This window comes from Panthera tigris, chromosome F3, assembly GCF_018350195.1.
Source record: "Panthera tigris isolate Pti1 chromosome F3, P.tigris_Pti1_mat1.1, whole genome shotgun sequence".
Classification (NCBI taxonomy): Eukaryota; Metazoa; Chordata; class Mammalia; order Carnivora; family Felidae; genus Panthera; species Panthera tigris.
In genome coordinates, this window is record NC_056678.1 from 7010682 (window position 1) to 7038294 (window position 27613).

The 27613-nt window shown below is 41.3% G+C and overlaps 1 protein-coding gene across 11 annotated transcripts in view; it reads right to left on the minus strand.

Moving 5' to 3' along the window:
- SDCCAG8 (SHH signaling and ciliogenesis regulator SDCCAG8) overlaps positions 1 to 27613 on the minus strand; it is a 251378-nt gene that overhangs the window by 160467 nt on the left and 63298 nt on the right. For all 11 annotated transcript variants that reach the window (XM_042976936.1, XM_042976940.1, XM_042976937.1 and 8 more), the window contains 4 exons: positions 24293 to 24431; positions 13408 to 13560; positions 4660 to 4794; positions 1696 to 1812 (listed from right to left, as the gene is read on the minus strand). In XM_042976936.1, coding sequence (XP_042832870.1) covers positions 1696 to 1812; positions 4660 to 4794; positions 13408 to 13560; positions 24293 to 24431 — 544 coding nt within the window. The remainder of the gene's footprint in view (positions 1 to 1695; positions 1813 to 4659; positions 4795 to 13407; positions 13561 to 24292; positions 24432 to 27613) is intronic.

Here is a 27613-nt window from a genome sequence, read left to right on the forward strand (position 1 = left end):
CTTGTAACCGTTCCAAGGTTTTATTCCTAACCCTCTGACCTCCTGAGAAGGCACATCTTTATCTAAAAACACTGGAAATCATTATGAAAACTGCTAATGTTTCACTATGTAGCAGGAAATGGTTTACAAATGGAAACGGCTCCTTTTAAAATCCTGCAACCTTAGCCTCCACATCATTGCTGGTTAATTGCCAAGAGCTATAAGCTCTGAAAGACAAATACTACAAACGCTTCTACACGTTATTCATTTACAAGTGATATGCTAATCTTATTATTCCTATAGTGTTTTTTCTCTCTGGAACATTATCCTGTAATTTTAAATAACTCAGACACTCTTCCTATTTGTTTTTCCAGTTAGTCCAAGATGTTATATTGGGCAGATGCTATAAAATACTATTACAAAAGTATATAATAATGCTAGTGAGCAAACCAAGATGATACCCTTAAAAAAAAAAAGTCAAAATACATCAGGAAAGGAAAGGAAAGGAAAGGAAAGGAAAGGAAAGGAAAGGAAAGGAAAGGAAAGGAAAGTTCCGTTTGGTGTGGTAGTCTTAGTCCTTCAGTCGAGGACAGAGAGGATTTTCAATTCTACTATCAGGCACGCCCCCAACTGGATGCCATGAAATAGTTTCATTATCCCTACATGTTAGTAATGAAAATTCTGAAAATTAAAGTCTGAATATAGCGGCACAAAAGCAGAATCTGATTTTGGTTGTTCAGATGTTAACTTAATGCCAGAGATTTCAGCTATGCCTTGAAAAACTTTTTGTACTAAATTTCATTATCACTTTCATTTTTAATACTTTTCCCAACTGTCTCTGTGTCATCTGCATAGAAAGTTGACAGGGTTGAAAGGGAAAATATGCTGGAAAGTATAATACAATGCTTTGAACTAGAAATATGTTTTGAAAAAATTTACCAAGAGCTACCTACTTTTAAATTGTGGTGTTTTTTTTAAAAAAAATATTGACACTGAGAACTCATTTTAATGGAATAGATTTATCAATCTGCTTTTGCTGAATATAAAGAATGAGAGCCTCCAATGTTCTGTACTGTAACATAAAAATAGAAAATCCAAAGTGAGTCTATTAGAATTGCCTCTCTAAAAACTTTACCCATGTCAACAATTAAAATTGGGAGTATCTACACGATCTCAACAAAGATATAACATAAAACATCTGTTCAGCTGAGACTGAAGTAAGCAGCATTTTCCCCTAACATTTCTAATTTCCCTGTATTTAGGCAAACGTATTCATGGTTATCTTAGTTAAAACTGGTTTCACTCTGCCAACAATCAATTTGATTGACATATTTACATATCAACTCATCTCATCTTACAAATTTTAAACTTTTTCACTTAAAATTGGATTCAAGTTGGCATCTTTCAAGAACTTTATGTACGTATATTTTAGGTTCAAACTGTGCATTAGAACATTTTTTTTTTTTACTTTTGTAAGTAATAGATACACATATCCAAATGTATTATTTATGACCTGTCAGATTGGGATTTTATATGCATGCGGCTGTATTCTCACCATTTCATGTGAAAGGTGATAATTTTAGGCAACTAGAAATGAAATTCTTTTAATAGTATAAACTGGATTGTTCCATTAGTTAGAAGCAATATAATAGAAATAAATAACTTACGTCTTTAATTAGGTCTTTAATTGCTGCAGTTACCCTTGTCATCTCTTACCTGATCTTTCATTTCAAGATCCCTTTTAGTTTTTGCTCTGTACTCTCTGTGCTCCTTCTCTGCCTCATCCTTCTCCATTTTGGTTTTATTCAACTGATAGCGCATTTCCCCACACACCTGTTAGATTGTAAAAACTATATCAATAGCTGCTGGAATCTACCAGGCAATGCCTGCAATTAGATCTTTTGGTGCCCCCTAGAGGTCATATAAATAAAATACAATAGAACTCTTCTAAGAATGGCATTTTCTGTTTAGAATATTCAATGTAATCTGTTAAGATGCGAAGGCAGTATCAGGTACTACTGAGTTTAACAACTTCAGATTACAGATAAAGAAATGTATTGAGAAATTTAAGTAATGTGCCCAAGATTTTTTTGTGGGAAAAATCGTTTCAATTGCACGCTATTATCCAAAATGCATTATCACCTCAATCTTAACTAGGTGAAATCATTAACTAAAATATTAAGCTATATCAATACTCATTCAAATTATTACAGTTAAACAGACATTCTATAAAACAAAGGTTTCCCTTAAAGATTTGATCAGTTAGGCTTTTATTTAAGAAATTTATAAAGGAATTTTTCTCTCTGCTAATAGGCTATATGATCGGTATTTAGGGGAACAGTGGTCCTTAGTATTCACTACAATCTCTCAGATAATGTCAATCTTGTGCACAGTGCTATGCACTTAAATTAAGAAACACTGTCTCGTAAGAGTCATAGACTGGAACCATGCACACTCTGCATTTATAACTGTAGCATTCAACATAAACGGAAAACATACATTTAAGTGAAATGATTTTAACATGTCATTAAATAATGGACACACACAGCATCCTAAAAGTGTTGTATATCATCCCTTACACAATTTTTTGTATAAATTTTTTTTTATACAAGGGCTCTACACACAGGTAAATATATTTGGTAAATGCAATTCAGCAGATAAATCTAAAGAAATTCTGAGCCTTTGAGATAACTGAGAACCTGAAGAGATTAACACACACGTCTGTTAATTCAGTCTCTGATTTACAAATACAAGTTTTTAAAAATTATGTATCATCCAATGGTTATAGGTGCTTGAAACCTTTCAATTTTGGTATTTATCCAAAAATACAATCAGAACTTTAGAAATTAGTTTTATCATTACTGAGGTATTAGAATCTTATAAAACCTCCATCTATCTCCTATGCTCAAACAAACAAACAAAAAAACACTTTTAAAAATAAACCAATCTGACAGAGGAAAAAGTCAGTAAGTTTCTCCCCAGTGGCCCTCAAAATACTAGGAAAAGAATACAATTACTGAAAATTCTACTTGAAGTTCAAATTCAAATGCCTTGAATGTGTCAGAGGTGACCCCTCCCATTTCAAAAACACTAGTAATTTATAAAAAGTTATTAATTTTAAAGCTAAATAAAGTTTAAAATGAAGAATGACAGAAAAAAATTAGAGGGGCCCTAATTCCCTTTCTTTCTTGGTTCTTCACTATTCCAACCTATTCGATGTATATACATGAAAGAAATGAAAAAAAACCAAATTGATGCCAGGAAATAATAATTACACAGCCATGGTGTTTCAAACCTAATACCAACATATAATTATTGTGTAATAATAAATGCCTAGGCATTAAGTTTTATTTAAAATTATTTTATCCCTTAATTTTATTTTTTTAAAGTTCCCTTGCCTTACTGCTTCCACGTTAGCATCTGCTAAGTTTATCCATGACACTTGAATTTCATCTAAAATAAACTAACGAATTAAACTGAAGTAGAATGATTTCATCTCAGGGTTGGAGCCACCTCAAGGCACCCTTCTGATGCTGGAGTGTTTTTTTGGACAGTTCTAAAGATAGAAGAGGCATCTCGACTGTACATGTTTCAACAGAAAGTTCTCTCCCTACAATGGACTGAACACTCACCACAGCTTTCTCCCTAAATCTGGATTAACCACTGTCACCCCTCTATCCCAACTCCCTTACATTTACCCTTAGCCTCCACACAAACACGCTGATGATATTGGCAAATATGATAGCTTTAAACCTCTATATTGGCTAACTTGAATTTTAGAAAGCAAATGGAGAATTAAAGAAATTCAAGGGAAAAAAAGAAAAAAATGGGCTTTGTTTCTTCTATATATTAAAGGCAATTGCAATTACTAAATTATAAAGCAACATTGGCATTACAAATGTGTCAACATTTAGGAAAATATGTTGATAGCTAAAATGCGATATGAAAAGGGTATACATTGCAAACAAAATTATCCGTGTACATTCTGGTAAAAAATATATCCATTTAATTTATTACATCATGCGTGCTCACACGTAGTTTCTTAGTTTTAAGGCAACTGCTTACTGATATCTACATGGACTTCTCGTGTTTCATAAATATGTACCTTACAGTGGGCCAGTTGAGACTATTAAACATTTTAGTTCTTCGTTCACAAGTTTGTGATGCCCGAAGTGCAGACACTGTGATGTTTTGAAGTATAAATTTAAGGGCCAATAAAATAAGACACTTAGTGTGAGAACCTTGATATTAAGGACCAGGTATGAAAAGGAATGGGAAGTAGAAAATTTTTTATTTTAAGCACACTCTTGGTGTTGTATATATATATGTCTTTTACTATTTTTGTGGGGAGCAAACCAATGCTATCTCTGGCAAACATTTTTCCTAACTGTCTAATTTAGAGATGCTGGGATTATCACACATTCAATGACTAAAGTAGTGAAACTTGCTTAATGACAAGTCTGTCTCAGCCACTTTGAGTTCTTCAAGGACATTATTTGTGTCTAATTCATCTTTGTATTTTCAGCACTCATCAAAGGGCCTGCCAGTAATAAGTAAATGTTTGCTTAATGACCATTAGGTGGACCTTTTCTGTCTTAAATAACAAAACCTTTCTATTCCACGCTTCTTTCTGAGTTTTGTGCATTAGAAAAAATTATAAACTAGAATCTCACTTTGTACCTTTGTGACATCCATTTCCTTGGAAGCAAGCTGGTTTTGAATTTCCTCCAGTTGATTAATAGCTGAAATCTTCTCTCTTGTAACCTTTTCAACCTGGACCTCCAGTTGGGCAATATTTTGAGACAGGGACAATATCTATAGGAGGAAATGAAAGTCCTAAATGATAATGGCATTTGACAAAATAAATATTGAGAACACTGATGACCCAGCCATAAGAAAGAATGAGATCTTGCCACGTGCAACGTGAATCGACCTAGAGACGGTAAGTCAGAGAAAGACAAATACCGTATGATCTCACTCACTTGTAGAACTTAAGAAACAAAAGAAAGGGAGAAAAGAGACAAAAAAACCACAGACTCCTTAATACAGAGAACAAACAGGTGGTTACCAGAGAGGAGGTAGAGGGGGGGGGAGGGGTGATGGGTGAAACAGGTGAAGGGGATTAAGAGTGCACTTATCTTGATGAGCACAGAGCAATGTATAGAACTGCTGAATCATTGTATGGTGCACCTCAGACTAATAAGACACTATGTAAAAAAAAAAATCTTGAATTAATAGTCTTCACGTGGCCACTGGGTTCACTCTTAGATCATTTCTCTGTGGATCGGGTATGTCCATTTTTCCACCTCCTCCACTCACCCGTCCCCCATGACTCAAATATGTACTTCCTTCCCATTTATTCCTGGGTCTCTACCCTCATTTGGGGAAATACATAACAAGATGATAAAATCAAAGTTTGGGTTGAGACTTTAAGGTGAAAAGTTGTGGAAGAGGCTGATACAAATAAATTTCAGGGGCGATGTCAAGCAATCAGAGAAGTCTTGAACTCTTCTCTCACATGGAAGGATAAAAGGACTGGTCGGGAGAGCTGGAGAGGCAGATCTCTTTAAAGAGAGCAACGGAGGGGCGCCTGGGTGGCGCAGTCGGTTAAGCGTCCGACTTCAGCCAGGTCACGATCTCGCGGTCCGTGAGTTCGAGCCCCGCGTCAGGCTCTGGGCTGATGGCTCGGAGCCTGGAGCCTGTTTCCGATTCTGTGTCTCCCTCTCTCTCTGCCCCTCCCCCGTTCATGCTCTGTCTCTCTCTGTCCCAAAAATAAAATAAAAAACGTTGAAAAAAAAAATTAAAAAAAAATAAAATAAAATAAAGAGAGCAACGGAGATTCAATGGATCCTACTCTCCTTCCCCCCAACACCAACAGAGGAGGCTCTCTGCACTTCACTTTGCTACACAAAACCACCAGCGCTCCTGTTATTTCCCCTCCCAGCCATTATCCCCTCTCCTCCAGGAAGTTTCTTTGACCCCTTGTTCCCAGCATAGAATAGGAGCCCTTGATGCACTCAGGGTTGCTATTCAGCTATTGTGTCCTGGGGGGGCCATGTCTGCTGTTTGCAGCTGACATCCACTCTCACGGATTTGCTGCTCATGCAGTCCTGTGGTTTCATATCTCGACTCTCACTCTGGTGTATGGCTCCCACAGCAGCTTCTATATATCTCCATCACACGGCAAGGTCTGCACGCTTCCAATGATGTACTTATCTCACTCTGTTTAGTTGTCTGTTTCCACGTTAGATTGCAAGTTGCTCAAGGGCGTATTCCTCACCAAATGTTTGCGGAATGGATCACTGGAATGAACAGCTCTTCTGAGGAGCACTCCACTCTACGGATCTCAGGTTCTTAGTTTTTCTTCTCAGGGTGAGAAATGCTTTCTAGGTCTTAGATTTAACCCATTTTACAGGTTTTTTTTGTTTGCGGTTACATTTTACTCTGCTCCAGTAAGTCAAAATTTCCTAGGCTCTTAATTTCTTATTTGTATTAGCAGCTTTGACGTGAAGAAGAAATGCTACCTTCCTCGAGAGTGAAACACGCAGAGATATCTATCAGTTTTTAATCTGGTAAACAAGAACTCATAACAAAATTGAAATAACATTTTAAATCTACCGTTGCACACTGACATGGGTGTGAACTCAGTTTTCACAACTGAAATCAATAACGCGGATTTTGTGACACAGATCAAGATTGCCTTTGAATTACATAACGAACTAAAGTTGACACATATGAAATAATCAGCCCTGGTAGCTACTTTCTAATTAAATGGTAGATACATTCATTAACTTTTCTGGCGATTGTGGGGAATTGTGTATTTGACTTATGGTTTGTTTACATGTCCTTCTTATGGTTGAAAGATTGGCTAAAAGTCCAATTTGCACATAAAGCTACTTTTACTAATACCCAGCTACAAATGATTCTAATTCACATTATAATCTGAACTTGAAATTGAAATTCAAAAGAAGTTAAATGCAGCAAATAACAAGATTAATTTATATCCTTAATTTGAAAATTCAGGTTCATGAGTATCCATATTATGAATGTAATTCTAGCTTCTCTGGAACCATACCACAGCAGCAAACTTTAATTACCAGCTACTAAAAATCATATTTGTGTGAAGATGTATCTTATGGTAAACATATTAACATTGGTGGTTTTTGCAGTAAATATGCAGACATTTACCTGCTAACTGTAAATTGAGTCAGTTTCTATAATAAGCGTGTAACAAATCACATTCCTTCCATCTGACTCCCTCCCTCTGCCACCCATCACTTCTTCCCTCTGCCCACTACCTGTCTGCTCCCTCCTGTCACCCACTTCCTGAGGCCTCTGCTCCTGTTGTCACACCTCCTTTTTCCCCACGCCCACCATCTGGAAGTCAACATTACACCGCAGGAGCGTCTCCATCCACATCTGTTGCGGAGACACAAGTAACACGGACAGCTGCAACACTGCTGGATGTCCGGGGCGTTGACATCAGGCAAGTCCTTTAAACTTTGACAGGGGCAAGCAAGAGACAAGGACACCCAGGCTGGGACAGCTTGATGGAAATCTCTATACAAAGGTGGTCCCTAGTGTACTGAACACGGTAGAAAGTGGTACTCACTATACAACGGGTGCAAGAGTTAAGAATTCTAGTGATGGACTATTATCAAGGGAACCAACTGAAAAAAATGGGTAGACCATAGGGGCGCTCAATAAATATGATCAATGGCCCACTGAACTAACAAACCTAGGGGCTCAGTGCAGCCAAGGACCATAACAGAAGACAGCAAACAAACTCACAGCAAGTCCTGCTCATGGGGGAATGATTCGAAATCTGTCTAGGTAGAAGACATCTGCTCTCCGAGAGCTTCCCACACACACGAAATTTAATGAGAATGAGTAAGAAGAAAGAAAAGAAAAAAAGAACAAAAAGAGAGAAGGAAAGCCTAAAAGTCTTACAAGCGTTCCTTACTGCTAGGAAATGGGGGGCGGCGAGAGGGGGCTCTTTAACACAAACTACAGAGCTCTCCCAGCGTTAGGATGAACTGTTCTGTCTCCCTCCTGGATACACTTCCTGTGCTAGGCAGTGGGATACACGTTCTCTCTTTTAATCCCCTTGGAGAAGGAATTATATGGGATTAATTTTTCAGTTGAAAAAAAAACCAGGAGACTCTGAAAATTCAGAAATTTGCCTACGTGCATTCAAGCTAATGAATAAAAAGGAGAGCCGGGCTTTATATTCAAATCTGCCTGCTTTGCTAATACGCAGGTGCAAGAACTCCATCCACTCAGCCTACTCCTCCTTCTGTGCAGTAAGAATGATACTAGCCTCAAGCTGAAAGCCATTAAATGTCCGCTCTAAGCGAGGTACATCAGGTACTTCCGAGACATTCTTATTTAAGCCCATCAGTTCCTTGAGTAGATCAACTCCATTATTTACTCCTCTGAAATCTGGCGAGGTTAAAAGAATTGTTCAAGGTCACACAAAGGTCAGACTGGATTCAACTCTGAATCCTTTGACTCCAAAGCCACTTTCTGCCATTTCCTGGTGACAGCACTTGCCAGAATGTGAGAAGCACTTTCAGCTCTTCATTCAGACACTTTACTTAGGGCAGGACCTCGAGATGAAATGCCAGCCAAGGCTCACTGAGGGCAAGACACATGACTGGGTCTCAGCCATACATTGTACTTTTGTTGCCACTTTTGCTCCTGGAATAATTATTAGTGTTAAGAAAGAGGCTGTTATACAAGAGCACCTGGAATGCTGCCTGGCACTCTCGGCCTTCCTTTGTCCTTCCTTATCAGGAATTCTCACCACCATATTTTTTTCAAGTGGAACCGCTCAGCAGGGCTAAAGGTTTCCACTGAACAGCCCCCAAACTAAGAGTCTCCCAGGCGTGAATAATAGCTGGTCTTTGCTATTGGTCCTGTTCTTTGTCACACGCACAACACTCACTTCACAAAGTCCCCTCCCTCCACGCCTTATCCTTGTTGGTTCCAGCCAGCATCCCTTCCCTCATGCTCTGTATTTCCGAATCCTACTTACAGGTCCATATGCCACCTTCCTCCCCAGATCTTCCATGAGCTCAGGCAGACACAGACCGTTCTGATCCTCTGAGTTCACAACCTCTTAGTCACATGTTTCCAATGGCGCAGGGCCTCTCTTCTTCCCCTGTGTTACATTCATTCATTCAACAAATACACATGGAGCACATTTTATGTGAGTGGGATGTGCCAAGCAATGACGATGTTAAGCGACCACACATTCAGGGGACTCGTGGTAAATTGGGGGAGACAAACAATTCAACAAGAATTTGCAATTAACTGAGTCACAGGAGACCATAGGAGAGACTCCGAATTCATCTCTGAAAGTAGGTGGTCTCAAGAAGAACTCTGAAGGATCAGTTAGGAAGGACACAGAGCAGAAGATTCCTCTAAGCAAGGGGCAAAGCACATGGAAACTCCTGAAAGAAAAATAGTAGAGCAGGATGGTGGTGATGCAAGGAAAAAGGTGAAGGGAGTTGAGACTGGGAAACCAAAGACAGCCAGAGAAATGCAGAATCTGTGTGCAATGCTTAAGGATCCAAAATCTTATCCAAGGAGAGGCAGGGAGACAGGAAAGGATGTCAAAGCAAGAGACTGACATATTGCCTGGTTTGTTTTAGAAAGACCATCCTGGCTGTGGCTTAGGGGTGACACGGGAAGCAAGGAGAGTGCTCGGGGCTGTAGAAGTCATCCAGGGGTGACAATATGCATGGCAGGGAGACAGGGCAATGGGAAACTCCTAGGTGTCTGAATCTCTAGAATTTGGTGACTTTGTGATGAGTAGGGTAAGGGAGAGGATGGAGACAAAAATGCCAGCGAGATTGCAGAGCTGGGCAATCTCCCGTAGGAGAGGGAGCGTGGCAAGAGAAGCTGGTTTAGGAGATCACTAGACAGCTGAGGATCTAGGAATCGATGTCACATACATGAAACCGGGAGCCACTCTAATGCCAAAGACACCAGAATATAATGCTCTCTGCTAAACTCTAGAACTTTCCATCAAGTTGCTTTCTGGATGCGTTTCCTTCATTGTCTCAAAGGCACTTTAAACTCTGAGCAAACTGAAAGGCACACATTATCATCCTCCCAAATCAAGAAATCCAGAGAAATCAAGGAAAGAGAACCTTCCATTTATTTATTTTCTAAAAGTAAGCTTCATGCCCAGCACAGAGCCCAACTTGGGGCTTGAACTCACCACTCTGAGATCAAGACCTGAGCTGAGATCAGCAGTCAGAGGCTTAACCAACTGGGCCACCCAGGTGCCCTGGAAAGAGAATCTTTTAAAGAGAATAAGAACTGGGACACCTGGGTGGCTCAGTCGGTTGGGCGTCCAACTTCAGCTCAGGTCATGATGTCACAGTTCGTGAGTTCGAGCCCTGCATCAGGCTCTGTGCTGATGGCTCGGAGCCTGGAGCCTGCTTCAGTTTCTGTGTCTCCCTCTCTCTCTGCCCTTCCCCTTCTTGTGGTCTCTCTCTCTCTCTAAAAAATAAACAAACACTGAAAAAAAATTTTTAAATAAAAAAAATAAAGAGAATAAGAACTAACAAATATTCCCTAAAATTAGCACAAGGAGGACATAGCAATGGTAATTCCACTGGCTGTGGGCACAGAAGCTGAAATGCAGGGGCTGAAGAGGTAATCAGAGGAGAGAGCACAAAGACAGCATGTACAGACAGACCTCTCAAGAAACTGGACCATAAAGGGCAAGAGTAAGGAGGCACATGGAATTACTGAGGTGGTTTCCAACCTGGGATGCACACTGGAGTCACCTGGATCCAGTCTCCTGAATCCTACCCACGGTTATTTTCACATATTGTTTTGGGACGCAGACTGGACAATGAGATTTTGGAACTTCTGTGGCTCCAAGATTGAGAACCATTGGATTAGAAGAAAGATTGTTTCTTTCAATGGGTGAGAGAAACTCGAGGGGACTTTCCTGAGAAGGAGGAAGCTCCCTGAGGTACAGGGAGAGAAAGGGACCGAGAGCAAGGGGAAAGAATGAGCGCAAGGCCTCTCCCATTCTGACAACATTGTGTTGGGATGCTGGTGAAATTGTACTTTAAGGCACAGGTGAGGGGAAGATAAATATTGAAGTGGTTACCACTCACTGGCTTCAGTTTTCTTTGTTAGGTAAGTAAGACTCTGCTGAGAATGAGGGGAGTGTGGTATAGTAGAGAATTTGAGGAGAATAAAAGTGATTTACAAGAGTCTTTGGGGGTGCCTAGGTGGCTCAGTCGGTTGAGCGTTCGACTTCGGCTCAGGTCATGATCTCGCGATCTGTGAGTTCGAGCCCCGTGTCGGGCTCTGTGCTGACACCTCGGAACCCGGAGCCTGCTTCAGATTCTGTGCCTCCCTCTCTCTCCCTCTCTCTGCCCCTGCCCCCCCCTCAAAAATAAATAAACAAAAAAAAAATAGTCTTTGAAAATGGGCCCAAGATACCATCATTTCCACCGGGACTATGATAATTACCTCCCACCTGATCTCCAGGCATTTATTCCAAGTCTTCTTCCAATTCACTGACAGATGGAAGTTCTCAAATAGAAATGGCAGCATGACGCTGCCCAATTTCAAGGTGTTCAATGGTTTTCCACTTGGTTTGGGATAAAACTTAAAATCTTTCACATGGATTTTAAGGTCATTCCTGCTTTGGTCCCTGCATACTGCTCCAAACTCATCTCCCACTACTGTCCCCACGTCCTATGCCCCAGTCACCTGGGCCTTCTCTAAATTCCTAAAAAGTATATGCTTGCTAGCTTCAGAGTCTGGGGGGGGGGGGTGGTGCTGTTTCCCTGGGTCTGAAACTCTTCCCCTCAACTCTTCACCTGACTACTACTCTTCACTGTCGAGTCTCATTTTGAAAATCTCTTTCTTAGGAAAGTCTTCCATGGCTGCCTAGACTAGGTCAGATTTTCTCACCGGTACCCTATACTGTACTTTTTTGCCTTTATCACAGTGGTAATTAAAAACTCATTTATGGAAGTGTGTGTTTAGTGTCTTCCTCTTCCCTCCTCTGTAAGCAGCACTGCACTGGTCCTGGGACACCCACACCCCCAAGCCCTCCAGTTACTACTATCTGTTGCCCCATGCTGAGTGAATGGGAGAGAGGAGTGCATGGCAGGACTGCTGGAAAGCAACAAGAGCACCGTGGACACTCAGGCCATGATACACCTTGGTGCCATCCGCAAGGCTCAGATCACCAATTCTGGCCAGAGAAGGTAAAGTTTGATTGACACATAGTGGGCTTTCCACAGGCACACTTTTGCTTTTTTAAAGGATAAGACAAGGGAGTTTACAGTAAATGCCTCAGGCACCCGTAAGACTTCAAATTCACTGGACAGAGTTGGTGATTTTTCTCTTTACGCATCCTCAGGACTACGTTGCCTTGCACATAGCAGATACTCAGGAGAGACACGTGCTGAATAAGGTCATTATCACACACTAGAATGTTATAGCACAGCATTCAGGGTACAAGCTGCGAGTTGCTGTAAACACAACAACAACATGTAACTGCTGTTTTGGTCATTTCATGGACCACATCTTGCTCAATTTTACTCTGTTAGAGCAACTTGAAAGCTAGGTTTCACGTATCTCTGTATTCCAGTTCCTTTTTTTTTTTTTTAAGTTTATTTATGTATTTTGAGAGAGAGAGTGAGTGAACAGGAGAGGGACAGAAAAGAGGGAGAGAGAGGATACCAGGCAGGCTCCGCGTTGTCAGTGCAGAGCCGGACGTGGGGCTCGACCTCACAAACCATGAGATCATGACCTGTGCCGAAATCAGGAGTCAGACCCTTAACCAGGTGCCCCTCTCTCTTCCAGTTTCTTACTGTTTCCCAAACACTGCCCATTTCAGGCCAGCTGTTCTTTTGGCCCTTCACTTCTCCCTTCTATTCATCCATCTGGTTATGTTCATTATTCATCGGGTACCTGCTTTGTACCGTGTACATAATCACTTTTCCTTGGCCACTTGGTTTCTTACATGTGTTTTATCTTCTGCAAGTCTAATTTAAGAGTGGGGGATCAAGTGGGGGAGTCACTGCTCCTTGACTTCACCCAGGTTGAAATAAAATCTGGATATATCCACAGAGCACCTCCTTTCCTCTGAGAAACAGGAGACAGGGACTCAAACAGAATGGAGGGATCAAAGCAAATTTTACAACTTCACAGCATGGAATCCAATTGACTGTTTTATTTGGAGAGGTCCGAGAATATACTTTTCTCGAGAAATACATTGGAAAAATGGAAAATGTTTCTGAACTCTAAATTATAAGCAATTGGCTACTTACAAGATTTTTAAAATTTAGAGTTCACTCAAAAATTGTAGCCTATAGCACCATCAGTGACATCACCACAAACATTTCTGCTGCAGGGCAGGGAACAAACTGAATCCACAGGTACCTTTGATCCCAGGTCCTCCTTTTCTTTTGTTAGGTCCTTTTTCATCATCTCTTTCTCAAAGGCCCTTTTTTCTTGCTGCGATGCGAGTTCTTTTTCAAGTCGCTCTTTCTGCCTCTCCAGTTCGTTCTTCAACTGTTCACATTGGATTAAAGCCTGCCAAAGTAAGATGGAGGGAAATGGGGTCTTAGAGTTTGGAAAATGTGAGGGGAAAATGAGATAATTAAGCCTTGATTTTACTTAAAATCATCACAACTCGCTGTAAAGCCCATTAGAACAATTTTATACTCGTTTGTCAATACCAATTACACATCTAAAATACTATTCAAATGGTACATTTATTCACGTATTTCAATTTTCATAATTAACGCTGTATTAACTAAGCAACTAAAAGAATTCAGATTAATGGACCCCGATGAAGGCCACAGATGAGTCCAAATTTGGAAAAGGGCATCAGAAAACTCAAGCATTCTCATATTATATTTCAATTATATATCATGTTTATACTGAATGAAATATGTGAGTCTCCAGTTTAACTGATTTTTCATTTGCTCCTGGTTAAACAGATCAAAACTGAAAATGAGATGAGTTGGTTATTACATACAGGCATCTATTCTTAACATTATCAAATAATCGAGGTTCCTGAAACTTGATTAACTAAAGTAAAAATTAGGTAATAATAAAAAGTTTAGACAAGGAAAGACTCAAAAGAGCATTTACTACCTAGTTTTATGAACTAAGAAGTACCATCTTTCACCGCTGGTATTTTACGAGTCCATAATTGTTCTTAGTCTCAATTTCCCACTCTGGATTTCTAGAAGTAAAAACTTTCTAACTTCCTTTTGACTACATTCACAGTGTCTTTATGTGTAACACCCAATAATAAACTAGCTTCAAAATCCCAATTTTAAAAAACCCCTATACAGCTAAGGTGCTTGACAGAAAATCTGAGTCATTCTATGGTGTCTTATTCCAGTGGCTCTTATCTAATATCCAATATCCACCTCATTCAACAGCTACATTCCCCTAAATTGGGAAGCCAAGAAACCCAAGTCTCATATGACCTACAAACTGTGTAAGTATGTATCAAGTTACAAGTGGGATAGGGTCACATTTGTTGTCTCAGTAAGCACCACAGGCTTTATGCGTAGCTCTGCTTCCCTCTGGAGAAAGCTACAATAAATATAAACAATAAATAATCTAGGATATGACAGGTGAATTTTCTTCTCTTCATCTGGAAAGCATTAAATCCTAATTTCCTTCAAACTCTTCTGGAAAGTTGCTGTACTCCTAGTTATAAAATATGAGGGTAAAACTTAATTGTCTCAGATTAACTGACAAGCATATACAGTAACTGAAAAATGATTCTCCCAGGGACTTGGTCCCAAGTCCAATTCTAGTTGAGGATGCCTGTAAAATAAAATTTTACATTAGATTTTAAAAGAAGTGAAAAAGCATAGTTTTTCTATAATTTAAGCCCTTAGAGCTTGATAGATTATGAATTTGAGATTTCTGTGCTTCAGAACACAATTGCTGTTGTGAAAAAGATTTTCTATGAACCTAATAAAAATGTTCATAACTTTTGCAGATAGAATACAACTGGCATGAAAGAATAAAATGACTGTTGTATATAAAGCTTTTTCATTGAACAACAACTCAGGAGTCAACATTAATTAAGCACAGGAACAGCAGAACACGACTGCTGAAGGTCTAAACATCAGGTTAACATGAACAGCAACCAAAGAATCACTTCCAAGAAGTTCAGTCCATTCGGGAACAAGGAACAGTAAATGATCCTGACAGGATAAGAGGCCTAAGCCAAGGTAAGACGTTATAAACACAAAGTCCAAAGCAAGAAGTTGTAAATCACTTAAAAGCAATGCTGAAGCCTCGGTTTCTGTGGATGGCCTTCTCCTGGTTAGGACTGGCCACCACGGAGAGGTGATGATGAGGAAGTGTGAAGGCATACTTTTATTTGTCTTGATTTTCATATCTATGCCTGGTCACAATGAAGAAATTAAGGATCAGTAACACTTGTACTTAGAAAAGTGATTTAATCTTTCTAGAGGTATCTCTCTTACCACGGACCTCACACACTAGATAGATCACAGAGAACTAAACAAGTATTTATACACTCTTTCCATTAAAGCTTCCCTGTTTTGTTCCAGGGCTCCCTCTCCTAGTTTCCGGAATCCCTCCCTGATTCTGCTTGTCTAACCATCTGGTAAAGGCATAATAACTGAATTCTCACAAGTGAGGTCAGTAAATGGTCAGTGACAACTAACTGAGAGATGTCCAGAGGGGACCAGGATGATTTGGGACCTGTAGCTGCTATTGCTCCCAAGAGGGTGGATTCTTCAAGTCCCTGAGCACGGCCCCTTTTCAGTGGAAATGGCTGTGGCTCTTGAGGAGCTGAATTTTACTATTCCCCCACCCAGTAGACTCAATCCTCAAGGAACCTTTTCTCTTCTGGGACATTTCTTTCATTTGTGGTTATTCTGTGCTGGCCACATTAACACCCTTTTTAAGACATAATTTATTGGACTTGATATGCCCAGCTCTAGTTTTATTAAACCAACAAGTTTTTTGGGGTCAAAACATTTTCCAAAACAAATTTATATCTCGTCAACTAAATTTTTCAAAATAGGAAATCTATTTTAGGACACATGAAAGTCCTTCCCAAGTGTTAGAGTTGGGTTCCTAGAAACCTTCATGATCAAAGAATTCTTGATTCAAGAATTCAAGATCTTATGAGAAATAATAGAATTCATACTTAAAAAATTAAATTTAAAATTCACGTGAAAACTTGTGACAATGTTTTCATTTTGATGAACTACAACCCACAAAATAAAAATGATTGTCAACATGTTTTAAGCATTTAACTTATGAATAATGAAAAGTATTGATTTTCAATTTATAAACTTGCTACTAGAAACCTATCAGTCTCTATCTCCCATTTTCAAGATGTTTATGATTTTTGTTTTGTGGAAGATAATCTACGTATCAAGAAGCATATGTTCTCTGCCTGTGCTTGTGATCAAATGGCCGATTGCTTTCTGATCTTTTTACTTTAGGTTTATAATTTTCACCTTTCTGACTCTACTATAGTGTAAGAAAAATAATAATTTGGAAAGGAAAATAGTTGGGGGACATTGATTCAACTTCCTGGGATTTTTGTTGTTTTTTTTTTTAATCTTCCCTTGGAGGGTTATCTCCTTATAGAGATGGTCATGATAACTTCATGCCAAAGGCAACAATTTCTCTTCAAATAGAAGCAAGCAGGTCTGAGGCCTGGTTAACCTCTTCATCTTGAAGCTTTACCAAGGCATCACTACAAAACTTCTGCTTTTCCACCCTCATTTTTTGAGGTTATTTTTTTTCCTCTATTTTAAAATTATCCCTGGTTGTAAAGACTTGCAATTTCAAAGAAAACCAAAAATATTTATTAGTCACTTACTATGTGCCAAATACTTTGCTAAATAGCTTACATGGGTCAATTTATTTAACACTCTTGCTAAATTTTAAATAGTTCTTTTTTTAAATGTTTATTTATTTTGAGAGAGACAGAGAGACAGAGTATGAGCAGGGGAGGGGCACAGAGAAAGGAAGACAGAGAATCTGAAGCAGGCTCCAGGCTCTGAGCTGTCAGCACAGAGCTCAACGCAGGGCTCGAACCCATGAACCGCAAGACCATGACCTGAGCAGAAGTTGGAGGCTTCAATGACTGGGCCTCCCCAGGTGCCCCGAATTTTAAATAGCTGTTATCACTCAGCTGAAGAAACTGAGCAGCTTTGAGACATTAAGTAACTTGCCCAAGATCACAGACTTAAAAAGTGGTAGGGGCGCCTGGGTGGCTCAGTCGGTTAAGCAGCTGACTTCGGCTCAGGTCACGATCTCACGGTCTGTGAGTTCAAGCCCCGCATCGGGCTCTGTGCTGACAGCTCAGAGCCCGGAGCCCGTTTCCGATTCTGTGGCTCCCTCTCTCTCTGACCCTCCCCTGTTCATGCTCTGTCTCTCTCTGTCTCAAAAATAAATAAACGTTAAAAAAAAAAAAAAAAAGTGGTAGAGGGGCACCTGGGTGGCTCAGTCGGTTGAGCATCCGACTTCGGCTCAGGTCACAATCTCAGGGTCCATGAGTTCGAGCCCCGCATCGGGCTCTGGGCTGATGGCTCAGAGCCTGGAGCCTGCTTCCAGTTCTGTGTCTCCCTCTCTCTCTGCCCCTGCCCTGTTCATGCTCTCTCTGTGTCTCAAAAATAAATAAAAAACGTTAAAAAAAAAAATATTTTTTTTTGAAGTGGTAGAATAGATGGGGCGCCTGGGTGGCTCAGTCGGTTGAGCGTCTGACTTCAGCTCAGGTCACGATCTCGCGGTCCGTGAGTTTGAGCCCCGCGTCGGGCTCTGGACTGATGGCTCAGAGCCTGGACCCTGCTTCCGATTCTGTGTCTCCCTCTCTCTCTGCCCCTCCCCCGTTCATGCTCTGTCTCTCTCTGTCCCAAAAATAAATAAATGTAAAAAAAAATTAAAAAAAAAAAAGTGGTAGAATAGAGCGATTCCACAGCTGAATCTACGCATGGCATTACAACTTTCTCGTGTTATAGATTTATTTTCTTATAAAATCCTTAGGTTTTCACTGCCATTGTCAATGTAAGTATATAACATAAAATAATTCCATGTACTTACTTAGAATGCAATATGCAAAATGGAACACTAGATGGCAACAACAGTCAAGGAACTAGATAGAAGAGGGGCTCAACAATCAAGTAGTTGTTTTTAAAATTAAAATATGTATGCCATTTTACTCTTTACTCTCACGAAGCAAAATCCCTAATATGTTGTAACATCCCTGAGAGATAAAAACTAGTAGATCTGCATTGTATTTTGTAAACTGCTTGGAAATCAGTCCCTGCATTATTACTAATTCAATGATGCTTAGAAATCGGTTCTGCACTACTTACTAATTGAATGAAAAATGCCTTGGATTCCCAATACACAATAGCTTCTTTTGTTCTTAACTGTTAAATTTTTAAAAGCACTAATTACAAAATTCATATTCATAGTTAAAGCTAACAATTGACTTTAATTCAATTCAACAAACATTGTGCAATGAACATGTGAAGGATATAGTGATAGATGTCACAGACCTGACTTTTGGTGGTGAGACCAAAAGGTCTTTTGGTGGTGAGAGCTATGTAAACAGCTACCAAAATTCTATACAGCTCAGTCAAATATGGAGGAGGAAGAGATTAATTCAAACAAGAAGGGGCTGGGGAAAACTTTGGGGAAGACTGCCACCTGAGTTGAGCCTCACAGGTTGAATAGATAGATCAATACAGTGCTGTAAAGTGTAGCATAAGCAAATTCATGGTCACATTCAGGAAGGTCACATTCCTGACCTTGTAAGTCACATTCAGGAAAACTGTAGGTCACATTCAGGAAACAGCACAGGTCATATGAAAGAGTGTAGTGAAAAATAGCGGGGGGTGGGGGGACATATTGTAAAAGATCTGGCAGGTCATGCTTTTATTGTACTGCAAGAAGGGAGCTCCCAGAACAGGGAGCGTTACAACTGAGGAGGACTTTGGCAACAGTGGGAAAGATATACTGGAACTGGAAGAGGCCTGAGCAAGACCAGTAGAAAGCTAATGCAATCATCTACATAGGTTGCATAACAGTATGTTAGGACTTGAGCCAGGAAGGAAAGGGTGGGCATAGCTTAGGAAAAGACTCAAAAAACCGAGAGCTTGGCAACTGATTGGATGTTGAGAGCGAGGGATGGGAGAAGCCAAGATATTTTAGAGGCTGTGAGCCAGGGCTGTTGGTAAGATGAGGGAGCCAGTATCCGAGGAGAATACAGAAAATGGTAGAAGGAAAAGGAGTGGTGGACAGGAAAATAGAGAGGAACAATAATTTGTGCAGATTTTCAGATGCTAATGGAATATCACCCATATACAGGGGTCTAGGAGCAGCAAGAAACGGGGGTGTGGTGCTCAGGAGGGCTGGTACAGCTAAAGGCACAGGGTGGGGGTGTTCCAATGAAGGGAGGATTTTGGAGAGACAAATTCTTGGCAATTAGGACGACACGGGTGGAAGGAACTCCTGACTGAGGAATGTCGGTGTTGAAGGCTTGTGGAAAATAAGAGAAAAGAGATGGAGAGGAGAAGAAAAAGCATACAAAGAGGATGACTCCCACAGGAGTAAATATCAGATAAATCAAGGGGAAAAGAGGACGTGTTTATAACAGGCCAGCCAATGGCTTCCTAGACGGCAGAGCTGGAGTCGAATGAAGGCAGAGATGAGGTCACTGGGTTTAGTAATCAGGAAATGAGTGGTGACCACTGAGTGAGCAATTCAGTAGCATGAAATCAGACTACATTTTGTTGAACGCCTGACTGCAGTGTGTTCAGAAGGGAACAGAGAGCTTCGAAGGTGAACGCCTGTTTTGAAAGGTCCGCCAGTAAAATGGCGGTGGGAAGGTAGGCAATTACGTGGAAGCTAATCAAGGGAAGGCTGCCTCTTGTTTGTTTAAACAAGAATAACAGCTGTAGACAGGATGACAGGGGAAACAGAGGAGAGGGAGGGACAGAAGATACAAGATGTGGTGACTAATGGCTCAGACTCCCTGAAATCCTCCAAGCAGGAGGCTTCAAGAACTTAGAGAAAGAGATCCATCTTGGGAAGTAAGAGGGCCAGATGAGCAAGAAAAAATGAGCAGAAGACACGTTTGAGGGATGAAAAGGTGGTGAAGGGGCTCTTGTCAGTTGGTTGTGATGTCAGTGACATAGGTTGGCCATGGAGTGATGAGCTAACAGCGGAGCTGGGGAAGCGTGGGAAGTAAAATTCCTGCCTTGAGTAGGGAAGGCGGTCAACTACAAAGGAAAGAATTGCTAAACAGTACTTCTAAACAACCAAAGGTGACCGGTACCACTCTCCCGTGGAATTCATTCTGTGGCTTTCTTCAGCAATGCTTGACAGGCTGAAAGTAGCAATAAAAAAAAAAAAAAAAAAAAAAAAAAAGTGCGATCGGGCTTTCGCTTGGCACCGGCAAAGTGGGTAAACCGGAAAGATAAGAATAAGAGAATTCTAGACTGTTAGTGAAAACAGGTTGCAATTTCCTTAGTGAGTGGATGCTGGGTACCATCAGGGGCCAAGCACTATGCAAGGCACTAAAGATTTCATAGTGATCGAGATGGGTAAGTTCGTTCCTGGCAGAAATTTTAAAGCTTAATGAAAGATAAAGACAAACAAGGAATAATAATACGCTTTGATAAATGCTGTAATGAGAGTTGTTCTTAGCTGGAGGCGATTCCGCATGCATACACACACGCACACACACTCTGGGAAGCTGTAGCAATGTATGGAGATATCCTTGGTTGTCAGAACTTGGGGAACAGGAGGTATGCTGTTGGCATCCAGTGAACAGAGGCAAGGGTTGCTGCTAGATATCCTATGGCATGCGGGCAGGATAGCCTGTACAACAAAGAATTATGTTAAAGTCCACAATGTCAATAATGCCAAGGTGGAGAAACCCTGCTCTACAGACACATAAGAGGTACATCAAATCTAGGCACGGGAGAACAGAGATTTTCTTTTCTTTTTTTTCTTAAAGAGAGAGGGTGCAAGTGAGTGAGGGGCAGAGAGAGAGAGAGAGAATCCCACTGCAGGCAGAGAGAGAGAGAGAGAGAGAGAGAGAGAGAGAGAGAGAGAGAAGTGGGGCTCACCAGAAGCGGGGCTTTAGCTCACCAAAGGTGGGGCTCAAACTCACGAATTGTGAGATCATGACCTGAGCCGAAGTCAGATGCTTAACCAACTGAGCCACCCAGGTGCCCCCAGAGATATTCTGGAGTAGCAGACCTGAAAGATGGGAGAAAATATCCAGGTAGGAAGTGAAGAAGAATTTGTACAACATGTGCAAAGGCCCAGGGGCTAAAAAGCAGGGCATAAACAGGGGGATCAGGAGGCATCACCATCACCTAGTTACTGAGGAAATGCTGTGTGTCCAAGTTTCTACAAGATAACAGATTTCCACTTTAAGATGTAGTCCTCAATGGGGGTGCCTGGGCAGCTCAGCGGGTTAAGCGTCCAACTTCGGCTCAGGTCATGATCTCACGGCTTGTGAGTTCGAGCCCCACATCAGGCTCACCGCTGTCAGCACAGAGTCTGCTTTAGATCCTGTCTCCCTCTCTCTCTGCCCCTTCCCCACAGGTTCTCTCTCTCTTTCTCAAAATAAATAAATAAAACTTAAGTTTTAAACTCGATCAGTCCATTACATGCAGTCCTCATGAACAATCCTCAAAGTCAGACATCATCTCCATGTTACACATGAGGAAAAACCGTGGCCTGGGGAATTAAGTAAGTTGTCCTAGGTCACGCAGCTGGTGAATGGCGGGGCTCCAAAGTTGAATCTAGGTCTGCTAACTCTAATAAGACCTTGTCCAACCCCTACACTCAGCTGCCTTTGCAAGCTAACAGTGGCCACGTCTGCTGGAGGAGAGTAATAAGTGACATGGAAGGGCTGGAAGGAAGCACATGACAGACCTCGGGAAGTCTGTGAAAGGGTGTGGAGACTGTCCTGAGGCAGTGGGCAATCCTGGACAGATTTTAAGTAAAGAGTCCCAGGGTCAAATCTGCCTTAAAGAAAGATCACTTGTAGCCGCAGTGCAGGGAACAGGGCAAAGGAAGAGGATGTCGTAATTCATAAGTCCAGAGAGGATGGTGTGCTGAACAAGAGAGGGGACAGTGAGGAAGGAATTCAAGAGAAGTTCAGAAACTAAGACGTGTACTTAGTGACTGGAAGTCAGGCGAGAAGTGGGGGATGACCAACCAGCTTTCCGGTCAGGGCACGGTAGTGGATGAAAGTGCCATTCAATGGACAGAGAACACAGCAGTTTGGGGGGAGCAAATGTAATGAGTTCAGTTGGGGACATAAAATTCATATTTAAATGGAAAGAGAAGAAGACCAGCGTGGAGACAACAGTTAAAACAAGATGTGAGAAGAAGCTGAAGGAGAAGCAGGAATGAGGACAGTGAGTAGGTTTAATGGGGATGACGAGGCAGAGAGAGGCTCTGGTCAGAGAGAGCACTGCAGAGTTTGAGATCCCATGGACACACCAGTTCTCACGGCAGTCACTGCAGAACAGGGAAGGCGCTAGAGGTAAGCAAGCCAAAGTGTGCTGGGATTACAGTGTTGTGTGTATTAACAACAGGGATGTAGAGACCTTTCAGGATGATCCGAGGAGGTCAGTGGAGCGTGCTATGGACTCCAAGTGTGTGCCCCTCCAAAATTTATGTGTTGAAACCTAATCCCCAATGCGATGGTATAAGGATGTTTGGCCTTCGGGAGGTTATTAGATCCTTAGGAGGGATCCCTCATGAATAGGATTAGTGCCCTTATAGAAGAGGCCCCAGAGAGCTCCCTCACCCCCTTGGCCATATGAGGACACAATAAGAAGACAGCCACGTATGAGCCAGGAAGCAAGCCCTCACCAGATACCAGATCTGCTGGTGCCTTGATCTTGGGCTCACCAGCCCCCAGAACTGTGAGAAAGAAATATTTGCTGTTTAAGTTCTGTTACAGCAGCCTGAACAGACAAAGACAAGGGAGAAAAGGGTCAGATGCTAACGCTCTTAAAAAGTATCAAATAGCCAACAACTATTTTATAAACCCAAGTAATAAAATGGATGATTTTCTTTAAAATAAGTCTCAAATAGTGACATCTGAAATTGAGAGTTTATATTGATTAAAATCAGGGAGAGGAGAGACAACAATGATTTCAAAGAGGAATGGCCACTAACGTAGATGATAAAACAAAGGCCTGGAAACGGCAGTAAGGAGGGAGAGGATGCTGATCCCTCCATCACAGCCAGATGAGGCGATGGGAGTGGCAAAGGGCCTTCACCGGAGGGTTGGAGGGTCACGGTGTCATCGAGGGACAGCTAGAGTTCAGTACAAGTGAAGAACTAGGAGTGTTTGAGAAGACAAAGCATATAAGGGAGCTTGGTCTGAATGAATAGAACTTTCAGAGGCACAGGGGCATTAGTAATGAAAGCAGTGAGGGCCAGTGGTCTGGGAAGAGTCACGGATGAACTGGATGGAGACAAATGGCTAAGGCAGTGACTGAGGAGCTAAAGAGAGAGTTGAAGAGCCCATACCTTAATACAATACTGCTGCTGCGCTATGGCTTAGACCAAAGCTATCCAACAGAACGCTTCACAGAAATGTTCTATATCCACACCGTCCAAGACAGTAATCACTAGCTACTCGAAGTGTGGCTGGTATGGCTAGGGAGAATACATGGCAACTTCGGTGGACTCAGACAGAGCAAGGAATCCACGATAACCTCCCATAATTCAAAGTGCTTATGACACTGCCTGATCATGAAGTGGTAACTATTACTGTCATTATCACGATCACTCAATGTGTTTGATTTAGCATCCAGGCGTCCGGACTCATTCATGGCTAAAGATGCTATTCCATACACATATATTATCCATTATCTGTGGCATATTTGGATGTTCTCAAAATCTCCCATGCATGGAGGAGAAACATTTGTCTGCAGTCATACTTGAACGTGTACAAACGTAGTTAAGATCTTCACAGCACGTGAAATCACCAGCAAACGAAAAGGTGAGGCATGCAAGTCTCTCCAAGTACCTTGCCATGTCGCTCTCTATTCTCTGAACAGCGATATAACAAGAGGATTTGCAGAGGACTAAGAATTCTACCAACAGGAAATCTGTTTAATTCAGCAAAGCCAACACTAAAACACTGGTCTTTGCTTTGCATGTTTCGAAAAAAAGAGTTTAGTTAAGGATGAACAGCCACAGGAATACTTGGAGGAGAAAAAAGAGCAGTGACAGGCTGCCTTAATTTTGATCTTCTGAGACTTGCCTTGGTCTTCTCGAAATTGGCTTCCTCGGCCACTTGCACGGCTTGCTTCACCTGCTCATAAGCGCCGGCTTCTCTTTCCTGCACGTCTGTCAAGATGCTCCTGACGGAAACTAGTGCGGACATTAAGTCATCTCTTTCCCTGTCAGCACAAAAAGAACATTCAAAACAAGAAATGGTCACACGATCATGTATTCGTGAGTCAGGAAGAAAAAGGCATGAACACACAGAAGAAGAGCCAGGGTGGGCCGGCTTAGCACGTCCTAAAGCACACCCTGGAGAAAGGCCCTCTGTCCTCCCCTGGCGAGGTGCATGCAGTGGGGCCAGAAAGGCTGAGCCTTCATGGCAGGACTGCGTCTGGAGGGACAACCACCTATTGTGGAGAGGATGAGCGCACTGCGGGCTGCAGATTCAAGCCCAGAAAAGAGGAAGTTAGTCTACAAATTAAAAGGTTGGGGGCTGGGAGGAAAAAAAGGAATAAGACAGAGAAGGTGGGGGCTGTACACAGGTTCAGGGCCTGCTAAGGCCTTGTCTACACTGCTGACTCCCCACGCATTTATCTGAACAAATAGGTCCTTTCCTTTTTGTCTTTCTCCACCATCCTCTTTTTGACCTTTCTCTCTCTCTCTCTCTCTCTCTTTTTACTTTGAGAGAGAGAGAGAGAGAGAGAGAGAGAGAGAGAGAGAGAAACAGAGAGACCACGAGCGGGAGAGGCAGGAGGAGAGGGAGAGAGAATCTCAAGCAGGCTTCACGTTCAGTGCAGAGCCCAACACAGGGCTCGATCTCATGACTGTGAGATGACCTAAGCTGAAATCAAGAGTCGGACGCTTGACCGACTAAGCCACCAGGTGCCCCTGCCCTACTCTTTCAATTAAATTCTTTCACTTACTTATGAACCCATTTCTTCTTTCAAAGGGTGGTACTGCTGAATCCCTCAAATGGTCTGGTTCCACAGAGAATAGCTCACGATTTAACAAAATCCCATCCTGCTGGGTTGGACCGCTGCCTGGTCCCACACCCTTGTCAGCAATTCTCAGAAGCCCTCTGTCCTTGGGGACAGGTGGAACCAGATGCCAAAACACTTTGGCATGTAACATAGCAAAGGCCCAGTCCCATGGGTTAAATAAATCCCGTATAAGACTTTAGGATATTTGGAATTTATCCACTGGATGAAAATGACCAGCTGACCAAAGAGAAAATGAGGTGGGCAAATTTCTATACACACAAAGCAAAGAACTCTAAGTTGGGCTGCTATGTATGCTATTCCATGCTTTGTTTGAGAGCTCAAGTTTAAACCATGGTTTCAAATTCAGTGAAAGTAACTGCTTGAAGTTTCCTTTTTTTTTTTTTTTTTTTTTTTTTTTTTTTGGGCCAAGTTCCAAACTACTGGGAGAGAGCCAATTCTGATTTTTTTTTCTTTTAATTTAGCAACCTTTAAGGAGCAATGATTTCAAAGATTATAGTCTTTGAGTCTGAGTGGCTTTCAGAATTAACCAATGACTCCATGTAAAAAAAAAAAAATCTCTTAAGACAAAATAATTTAAACTATTTGTGGTATTTGGAAAGCAGTCATATTTTAAGAAATATGTAATACTGAACAAAGTTACAATTATTAGCAGTTTCATAAATGATCTTTTTGTTAAAAAAAAAAGGACTGCTGCAAATATAAAATTCATGGGAGCATAGCGATCTTCAATTTAGAATTTCCTGGTTTGTTTTAAATTGAGAAAAATAATTTGTCTTTAATTCTTTTGTTCTAAAGGGAAAGAAAATGGAGTTCGTTATTTTGGTCAAATCTAACCAACACAACGATTATGTGAAAAAGTAGAAGAGTCAAAGCATGGTTAAATTGTTCTGGTTAAGGAAAAAATAGATTATATGAAGGCAAAAGTGAATGTATGCCTATTTTCATACCAAAAAAGCTCTAACATGAAAGGGGACTAGGTTCATTAAGACTATGCAGTCAGAGTTCCTGGGTGGCTCAGCTGGTTAAGCTTCTGACACTTGATTTCAGTTCAGGTCGTAATCTCCCGATTTGTGGGTTTGAGCCCCTCATTGGGCTCTGTGCTGACAGCTCAGAGCCTGGAGCCTGCTTCGGATCCTTTGTCTCCCTCTCTCTCTCTGCCCCTCCCTTGCTCTCACTCTGTCTCTCTCAAAAATAAATAAGCATTAAAAAAATATATGCAGTCAGGGTGCCTGGGTGGCTCAGTGGGTTAAGCCTCCTGACTCTTGATTTCTGCTCGGGTCATGATCTCATGGTTCTGAGATCAAGTACCACATCGGGCTCTGCACTGACAGTGCAGAGCCTGCTTGGGATTCTCTCTCTTCCCTGTTCCTCCCTGCCCCTCCCCACTTCTCAAAATAAATAAATAAACTTTAAAAAAAGTTAAATAATAAAAAAAAAAGAATATGCGGTCCAGGGGTGGTTCAGTCAGTGGGGCGTCCAACCCTTGATCTCAAGGTTGTGAGTTCAAGCCCCACGTTGGGCTCTGTGCTGGGTGTAAAGCCTACTTAAGAAAGAAAAAGAAAAAGAAAAAGAAAAAGAAAAAGAAAAAGAAAAAGTATGCAATCCAACTAGAACCTACGATTCTAGAATAAGATAAAAATTTACTCTTTAAGGGCAGCAAGTCAAAATGGGCATCATATAGTCACCTTTCTTAAGGTTGTACGACTGACTAAGAGACCCAAGTTACTATTCAGTGATGCTCTGATCTGTTCCTGGCACCGTGGCATCATTGAAGCCAAAGTTCCAACTAAAAAGAATTAACAGAAAAGCTCAGTGTTTATAGTATGCTGACAGATCACAACAGGATCAAAATCCAACAAATTTGCTTCTTACAGGAGACTTAATGCTTAATATGTTTAATCTCTTTTCAGTGTGTGTCCTCTTGTTAAGAGGAGTCTGCCAGATAGTAGATATTCAGTGTAACAGAGGACAAAGACCAAGTGGGTGAGTAGTGATCCTGCCACAGGAGGGCATCAAAGAGGTAAAGTAAAACTCCTCCCAGTTCCAGTATTGCATGATCTAAATTTAAAAAGTCACTAGGCTACTTAGAATTGGAAACTAAGGAGTTTTGTTGCTCTGGTTCAAAAAATTTTTCAGACTATCAGCCCACCAACTTCAGACCACAGACAATCATCAAAGAGAAACAACCCCAAACACTGATGTCTTGTTAAGCTCATCATTCAACAGTGAGCCCATAAAATGATTGTACTGAAAACCTGTGGAGCCACCGGACGGGCACACTCCAATGTTCTGTCAGAGAAATGTACCACATGCTTTCAGGTGGCCTTCAGACCACTGGGAAGCTGAGCTTCATCAGG